Source organism: Schistocerca gregaria, chromosome 2, assembly GCF_023897955.1.
Source record: "Schistocerca gregaria isolate iqSchGreg1 chromosome 2, iqSchGreg1.2, whole genome shotgun sequence".
Lineage (NCBI taxonomy): Eukaryota > Metazoa > Arthropoda > Insecta > Orthoptera > Acrididae > Schistocerca > Schistocerca gregaria.
The window spans coordinates 966475418-966484692 of NC_064921.1; the positions used below are offsets into that span (position 1 = coordinate 966475418).

The following is a 9275-nucleotide window of genomic DNA, read 5'->3' on the forward strand; positions in this document are numbered from 1 at the left end:
TGCTGTAAATGTTCTTGATGCAATAGATTATCGTGCGACATTCCTTAGATGATCAAGTAGCAAACATAATTTTTTTTCTGTTACCTTTCTTACACTGACACTGTGGACAACGCCAACTGCACCAAGAAATACCTGATCCAGTCGCATTTTTTTCGTCCTTCCAAGTCTTCCCTAGTCTAAATGAGATACTTAAACGTCGTATGTTCCTTAAACAGCGAGATCAGTTGCTTCAAACACCAATTATTGTGGCACATTCGTTCTGGGTATCGCTCCCAATAAAAATGTTTCGTGATACGGCTGAAACCATACGCTAAATCATACATCGATGATTGGGCACGTCCCAACTGCAAATATGCACCGACATCCAAGTCAGTAATGAACTCTATTAACAGTTATGTGATCGCTGAGACCATAATTGTCACCCAAACTGTTGACACTTATAAGTAGGGCTGTGAAGTTAGTCACACATCATCACAAGCAATGACGTCGATGGTTTGCGAACAATACTGTCCATGAACTGGAACGCAAAACTACCGCTGTCTTTTCCCCTTATGCACAGTCTGTAAAGATATGGGCCAAGCTACAATGACGGAAAAAAATAGCAGCGTCAAGAAGGAATTTTGCGACATAAGTGAGAGTCGGTAGGGGTGTCTCTATATCTGAAACATGAAGTCTCTTCAGATTTGGCGCTAGTAGCGCCTATGTGAGGATACAAATAACGTTTACTTTAAATGCACTTTGTAACTGTCGTGCGTGTTTGTTACGTTTGAGATGGGTCATGGTGAGCTGACGTTAGTAAAGAAAGACAAAAAACACGCCATTATCAATACCTCATGAGGTTTGAATGAGGTCGCGTAATGGGGCTACGAGAAGCTGGATGTTCCTTTCGTGATACTACAGAAAGAGTTGGCGGGTATATAACCACTGTACATAACTGATGGAAGCAGTGGTCACGAGAATGTTAGGTTATAAGCCCAGGCTCCATATGGTCATTTGGGATACCGAGATGGAAGACCATCGAGTTCGACGTAGGGTTGTGGCGCGTCGTACTGCAACTGCAACCGCAATTTCACCTGCGGTTGCAACTGACACCGATAGCGCACATTACGCTGACCATAAACCAGTGGTGTCAAACGAGAGGTCATTGGAGGGCAGAGTGAAGGTCTGTTGTGTTTGCTAATGAAACCTCGTTAGGCGTTAGTGCCAGTGATGGCCGTGTGTTGGTTAGGAGGAGGCCAGTTTAGGGCTTACAAAACACCAGTCTCCACGCTAGACACACTGGACCTACACCGGGATCCATGGTATGTGAGTGCGTTTCGTATGACTGCAGGAGTATCCGTGGTTATCTCACAAAATCTGACTGTAAATCGGTACATGTATTTGGTGATTCGAGCAGCTATGCTGCTATTCATGAACAGCATTCCATGTTACCGTGTGGTGTTTCCCAACTCACCAATATACCGTGGTCGTAACTCAACATGCTCTACAGAGTGTCAACATGTTTCCTTGGCCTGCTCGATAACCAGATCTGTCTCCAGTCGAGTATATATGGGTTGTTATTGGACGACAGCACCAGCGTCATTCATGAACAGAATTAACCGTCCCTGTATTGACCAGACACATGCAAAAGGCATGGAACTCCACCCCACAAAAATTTGGAAATTTGTGGTAAGTTAGTATGGGACCAAACTACTGAGTTCATCGGACCCTAGGCTTACACACTAATTAATCTAACTGAAACCCACTTACGCTAAGTGAGAGTGATTTCAGGTGTGCCGCAGGGAAGTGTCGTAGGACTGTTGCTATTCACATTATACATAAATGACCTTGTGGATGACATCAGAAGTTCACTGAGGCTTTTTTCAGATGATGCTGTGGTATATCAAGAGATTGCAACAATGGAAACTTGTACTGAAATGCAAGAGGATCTGCAGAGAATTGACGCATGGTGCAGAGAATGGCAATTGAATCGCAATGTAGACAAGTGTAACGTGCTGCGAATACATAGAAAGAAAAGTCCCATATCATTTAGCTACAATATAGCAGGTCAGCAACTGGAAGCAGCTTATTCCATAAATTATCTTCGAGTACGCATTAGGAGTGATTTAAAATGGAATGATCATATAAAGTTGATCGTCGGTAAAGCAGATGTCAGACTGAGATTCATTGGAAGAATCCTAAGGAAATGCACTCCGAAACCAAAGGAAGTAGGCTACAGTACGCTTGTTCGCTCACTGCTTGAAAACTGCTCAGCAGTGTTAGATCCGTACCAGATATGGTTGATGGAGGAGATAGAGAAGAACCCACAGACAGCAACGTGCTTCGTTACAGGATCATTTAGTGATCGCGAAAGCGTTACGGAGATGATTGATAAACTCCAGTGGAAGACTCTGCAGGAGAGACACTCAGTAGCTCAGCAAGGGCATTTGCTGAAGTTTCGAGAACATACCTTCACCGAGGACTCAAGCAGTATATTGCTTCGTCCTACGTATATCTCGCGAAGAGACCACGAGAATAAAATCAGAGAGATTAGAGCCCATACAGAGGCATACGGAAAATCCTTCTTTCCACGAACAATATAAGACTGGAATAGAAGGGAGAACTGATAAGAGGTAGTTAAGGTGCCCTCCGCCACACACCGTCAGTTGGCTTGCGGAGTATGGATGTAGATGTAGAGGTAGATGCAGATGTAGACAACAGACACACCCATGCCCGAGGGAGGACTCAAATCTCCGACGGGGACAATGGCGCGATCCGTGGCAAAGTGCCTCAGACAGGGAGGCTACCCTGAGCTGCCTCCACCTCATAAACCGACATATGGCACCTGTACAACACAAAGCATGCACGTTTACAGTTATTACTGTTCTAGCGTTTGCAGTTATTACTGTACTTTGTGTATCATTTTGCATTGGCTTACCTTGCCAATAGGTCAGGCTATGGTCTAACGATCTTAAGCAGTTCAAAATGGTTCAAATGGCTCTGAGCACTATGGGACTTAACATCTATGGTCATCAGTCCCCTAGAACTTAGAACTACTTAAACCTAACTAACCTAAGGACATCACACAACACCCAGCCATCACGAGGCAGAGAAAATCCCCGACCCTGCCGGGAATCGAACCCGGGAACCCGGGCGTGGGAAGCGAGAACACTACCACACGACCATCTTAAGCAGTTGAATATGCTACCTAGACAATTGTATTCCCGAAATTTTATTACTCTGAGTTAATTAATTTTTGGTGTACAGATTTTTCCCGTCGGTATACTCCATGGCTATAGTAGATCTCTTTGCTATGAGCAGCTTATGGTGCCTTCACTAATCTCTGAAAAATACAAACCCCTTCTGTCGCAGGTGGCCTGTTGCTGTCAGGGAACCCGTGGACGTGTGACTGCGGCCTGGTGTGGCTGGGCCACTGGCTGCGGCGCTGGCTGCGCGAGACGCTGCAGATCCACACGGTGGTGGTGGAGGGCGCGCAGCAGCTGAGCGCGGCGGCGCGCGAGGCCACTTGCTGGGACGCAGCGGCCAGCCGACAGGTGGCGCTGCTGCAGCTGCGCGCGCCCGACCTGGCGTGCCACCCCAGCGCGCTCAGCCACGGCGGCGCCGCGCCCCGGTCGCGGGCGTCGCTGCTGCTCGCCCTGGCGCCACTCGTCCTCACCGCCAGGGGCGCTCTGGCGGCGTAGTCTGCACCCGCAGCGCCCTGGGCAGGCGGGTGCGCCACCATTCTGCAGATACCACGGCGGACCGCGTTAGCGTACCAGCTGCGAATCTCCGACATTAGCAGTTGTAAAGTCCAGTGAGATCCGTCGATAGCTGTATTCTGCAATCAAAGTGTGACTGTAGAGTGTTAAACGGCTATAACCTCTCATTCGAAACTTATGAGTACTAATTGTGTCAGTGAGTACTCGAACTACTTAATGAAATACTTCGCGTAACAACTATTTCTCGTCGATATAGTTTCGTTGCTCGATTTCTGTTTCCGAGACATGAAACCGCTTCAGCCTGCTATGGTTGATGCTTAAAAGACTCCGTGATACAAATACTGAATTCTGTTTGTAATATATCGATACCAAGGTATAGTTATCAACTGTTTGTAAAGGGAGCAGATTAGGTGTTGTCGTGTTCTGTCAACAGACACGTGTGACACACACGGTGATTTCGGGTTGTGAACTACGAAAGAAGGAAAACCGAAAACTGAGGAAAATAGTGAGTACTGCATTTTCTCTGTTAGAATCCTAGTACAGCTTCAATGGACTTGAAATAATAGCCAACCAGTTGCAAAGTAGAGGTTTATTATACCTTGACCATGGTTTCGACAGTTTTAAAAGTCTTCTTCAAAAGGTATCGTACACAGACTCATATTTTATCTCCATCAAATATGGGAGTCGTCGTCTCTGTCTTATACATGTGTGTTTCATCCACTTAATCTCTACTGTAGACACGTAAAATTACAATTCCCGTACAAGACAGTGTCAGTGACTAAGACGTTGGATACAGAGAATATTTGATTCTACGTGCAATACCTTATGAAGAAGACAGTTCTCAAACTGATAAAACCGAAGGCAAGTTTTAATAAATCTGAATTTTGCAACTGGTTGGCTGTTATTTCCATTTCGTTGAAGCTCTTGCATTTACAGTTGCCGAAGCGCGCCCATGTTTCAAATCATAGGATGCTAGAACTATAACCCATCTCATGGCGGGTGTTCTACCGTATACTACCTGCTATTAATTGTTTTACCTGCTGGAAAACTGTCTCAGATATAGAAAGGAATAACGATTGAGGCCTTGAACGAGGAACACAAATTTCATTTGGACAGCAATTAGGTAGGAAATCGAGATGGGCCATTTCGAAGGCAGCACACTACCATTCGCCTTAACTGATTTGATAAAATCACTCTAAGTCTACATATCGACCGACGGATGCGTGTGTCAGCCACGACACTTTCCTTTTCTGAATTCGTTGTCTCCCACTATTAGTCCTCAGTCGATACACAACTGTCGTTTTCCCTGCAGTACTACTACGTGTATATTAAACAGCAGTCGAGAGCTGTAAAATAAATAAATAAATGAATAAAATAAAATAAAATAAAGCAGTCCCTTGAAATGAAAGGGTAGGAGCAGGCTAAAGTATGAAGACGAAGTATGCGGTGCAAGTTCCGACCGATTTTCTAACCTGTACGTGTTATGGGGCGGACTCTGCTACGCATCAGCTGTTCTTGCCGGCCTCAATATTTTGCACGTTACGGACCTCCCGTTGCGAAAGCTTTCTGATCGATAATTTAATAGCGTCATTTTAGTAAGCTGTTTTGTTTAATTGACTGGTGTTAAGAAAGTGTACTCTCCCCGTGAAAAATTAACGTTGCTTCAACAATTCGGCATATTAAGCAGTTAAAAAGATCAATCAATGGAAAGTCCCTGACGACTCTATAAGTTGATTATTCTGATACGAGGATTGTAATGAAACTAGTGGTAAATTTTTTGGACAAAAATGTTCAAATGTGTTTGAAATCTTATGGGACTTAACTGCTAAGGTATTCAGTCCCTAAGCTTACACGCTACTGAACCTAAATTATCCTAAGGACAAACACACACACACCCACGCCCGAGGGAGAACTCGAACATCCGCCGGGACCAGCCGCACAGTCCATGACTGCCGCGCCTTAGACCGCTCGGCTAATCCTACGAGGCATTTTGGGACATGTTAAGTCTGTTGCACAGAGTGACTTGCTGATAAGTATATTGGAAGCTCTACCCATACAATAAATTACTAATCCCTTTACCTGACGGTACCTGTCGCAAACCTTGTTCGATGTGTTTGAAGGCTTATAAGCATTAGAGATGTACACGTTACGCGGGACTTCTTACACAAACACAACAAAACCTAATACCTACTTTCATACTTTACAGTCACAGAAACAAACATTTCTTTCACTTTCATCGTAGTATTAAATTCCCCAGTTTATGGTGAACATATACTAGCACACTAAAAACGAGATAATCCAGACTGGTCGAGACTTATATTGCAAGTAAAAATGTGTAGCTGCGAATGAAGAACACATGACAATTGTTTTCAATATCAGTACAGTTACAGGGAGTAAATTGTCTGCCAAATTATTATTATGTTTTTCTATTCAGTATTTAGCAGTGCATTCGTTTTTTGATCTTATTGTGCACTCTTTCTTGATGTAAAGACCATATGGCTGTTAAGTAACGTTTAGGGGACGCACATACATCCGACATATCATTAAAATTAGATGTCTTCTTAAAGACTTGCATCACGGAACATATCTGCGATTTTTGTCTAACATAGCTATAAGAAACAGTGTATTTGAAGGCAATGTTTTGTTGTGAATACAAGATTCAGAGCGCTGTCATTTTCGGATCAGCTTTTCGATCCATCATTCCTTTTAGGGTCACAGTTCATTGTAACAGTATTTCCGTTACAGTAGTCAGGTCAACAAAATATGTTGTTGGGTGTGTTGATCTCATACTGGAACACACCATTTTTAATGTAAATTATGTTAGGAGGTAGAAACTGGTGCTACAAATGTTTATTTTTAGATCTGTAATCACTGCGTTTTACGGCTACTGTTGTTTGAGTGGGAACGTTTTTACAGGTTATTGGGTCCAGTCCATGTATTGCTACCTGTGCGAATCATCCAGTAACAAAACTTAACTATGATCGGTAGTGTTTGTGTTATTTGATACATCAAAACAACGTATCGGAATATTTAGTTATAGTAGTTGCACTTTGCAGTTCGGAACAGTAAAACTAGTTTGAAGATGTTAATAGCAATCTTTGTGACACTGTGAATTTGGAGGATATTGGCACCAATGGCTGAGTGCCATTTTTTCCCTCACGCGTCAGGAGACCTGATTCGTATGTCCATTTATTTTCCATTAGTTTGCTCCTGTGACTGGGTGTATTTGGAGAGCCACGAAAAACCTAAATCAGGATGATCGGACGTTGGATTTCAACACCGATTGTCAAGAACACAAAATTGAAGGAAGTGAGTTTCGGTCAGTGAGTTACCCATAGCGGCACATATGTCGACAAACCTGTAGCAGATTATACCACTTATTGTGATGCGCGTAAAAATTCTGGAAGTGTTAAGTAAGAATTAGAGGATCTTCGACATCATCCATAGTTATTTGTGTGGAGGATGTTATTTCGATGTCGAATGGTAGCAAAAGTTATGATCCAATTCCTAATGCCATTATTTTACATGTGTGTAACTTCATCCAAAATTAACATTAACATCTACGAAGCAGCTGGCTGTGCAACCAAGCACTGGAAATGGTGTGCATTCGATTTATATGGTGATTAATTGTGACTAACGTAAAGGCTAGGTGTTACAAGCTCTACCGTTTGAGGATCCGTGTAAACTGTGCATTCAACTCAGAAAACAACTATAAAATTTCTTCGGAACCAACACTGCGGCAACTGCACATTCTTGGCAAAGCTTATATTTATCTCTGAAGTCAGACTATGTTTAGTGGAAATGAAACAGATTGTTACTCAGCTGTGTACAGCATAGTGTACAGAACTGCCTTCTTCTTTCTAAAGCTGCTTAATAGTTTGTAACTCATTTTTCTTTATTTTAAATCAGTCTGTATAACCATTCCATTAGATAATCCGAAACGGTATACCTCCTTCGTACTACATGTATTTAGTGTTGTGTGACGTAGTAGAATACTATAGAGTGCACACCTGTGAAATTAAAGACGCTGATGGCTACCAGGAGGATTGCTACCATTGAAGTCAACAGTGAATGTTAATCGAAGCTTCGAAGCATATTCTGCCTAATCTGCAAGCGACGCAGTGATAATCCAATGAATCAGGGTCAACTCGAAATGAACTCAATTGAAAACAATTATAATTTGTACTTACTGCGTATTGGGTGTTTCTAACATGAAATTATCCGTCATAAACGTCAATGTGAGCCGTTCACTTACGACGCAGCACTGGGCACTGTTGCAGCAGTTCCTATCTAGAGATCAATAGAGTGATGAGTCTCCCAGCCAAATTTAGTATGTGGCTGAACGTTACTGTTGTTAAAACTGGAAAACGTGCTCAAATGTATCACAATGTGCCAATGAGAGGTATGTTTTCTCTTTCGCAGAGAGCCAAACTTGAGTATTTTTTATATTTTTTCAATACCTTTGTTTAGTGGGACCGATTTCATTTTCCATATCTAACTGTCGTGTTGGTGAATTTGAGAATAAGCTTACAGAGATGTTGTAGTGTGAGTGTGTTATAATTTCTGTCGTTGCACTATGTGTTTACTTCTACTGCATTTTCATCTCTCTTGTACTTACGACTGTAAAATAAAGATCGCAATTTTAAGAATTTGTTACGTATATGAAAGAAGGATGCTGCTATACACGATTTTCAACCGTGAATACGAACATGTTAGTTTCCGTCCTCACCACTGTCGAGAGATCTCACATTTTATGCAAACGAATATAGTTGATTATGAACTTAACGATCCGTTTCCCGCAGTCAGAGCCGAGAGCGAAATATCAGTTGCGATCTTTACCAAAGTGCCTTATGTATCACTTCAGATGTATATTGCATTGTTATTCTCTATCTTTGTATATTTAATATACATGTAAAGCTCACTTCTGAAGACTTCGTACCGCACTAAATGTAAAAATTGAGACACGTAGTCTTCAGTATTCAAATAAAGAGTCGAAAGCACGGAGATATAACATAAATGTATTTCATCCTTCCTTTTGTTTCCTTCGTTTACTGTCGGTATTGCTGCCTGTGTTCCATTGTATTTCAGCTACTTCCGGAACATAAAACTGATGGAAGTCGACTTCACCCTATGAGTAGGGTGACTGTGTTGTGTACCAATTCCTACTACTCTGAATCATCATACAGTCATATTAATCACTTAACACAAGGTTGGCGCCGGTGGCGACACCTACAACGTGCTGACATGAGGAAAGTTTCCAACCGATTTCTCATACACAAACAGCAGTTGACCGGTGTTGCCTGGCGAAACGTTGTTGTAATGCCTCGTGTAAGGAGGAGAAATCCGTACCATCACGTTTCCGACATTGATAAAGGTCGGATTGTAGCCTATCGCAATTGCGGCTTATCAAATCGCGACATTGCTGCTCGCGTTGGTCGAGATCCAATGACTGTTAGAAGAATATGAAATCGGTGGGTTCAGGAGGGTAATACGGAACGCCGTGCTGGATCCCAACGGCCTCGTATCATTAGCAGTCGAGATGACAGCCATCTTATCCGCATGGCTGCAACGGATCGT

At 42.7% G+C, this 9275-nt stretch overlaps 1 protein-coding gene across 2 annotated transcripts in view; it reads left to right on the plus strand.

The window, feature by feature from the left end:
- The window catches only part of LOC126335453 (chaoptin-like), a 621718-nt gene extending 613009 nt beyond the window's left edge, over positions 1 to 8709 (plus strand). For both annotated transcript variants that reach the window (XM_049998743.1, XM_049998744.1), the window contains exon 14: positions 3352 to 8709. In XM_049998743.1, coding sequence (XP_049854700.1) covers positions 3352 to 3680 — 329 coding nt within the window. In that variant the 3' untranslated portion in view covers positions 3681 to 8709. The remainder of the gene's footprint in view (positions 1 to 3351) is intronic.
- Positions 8710 to 9275: the final 566 nt, after the last annotated feature.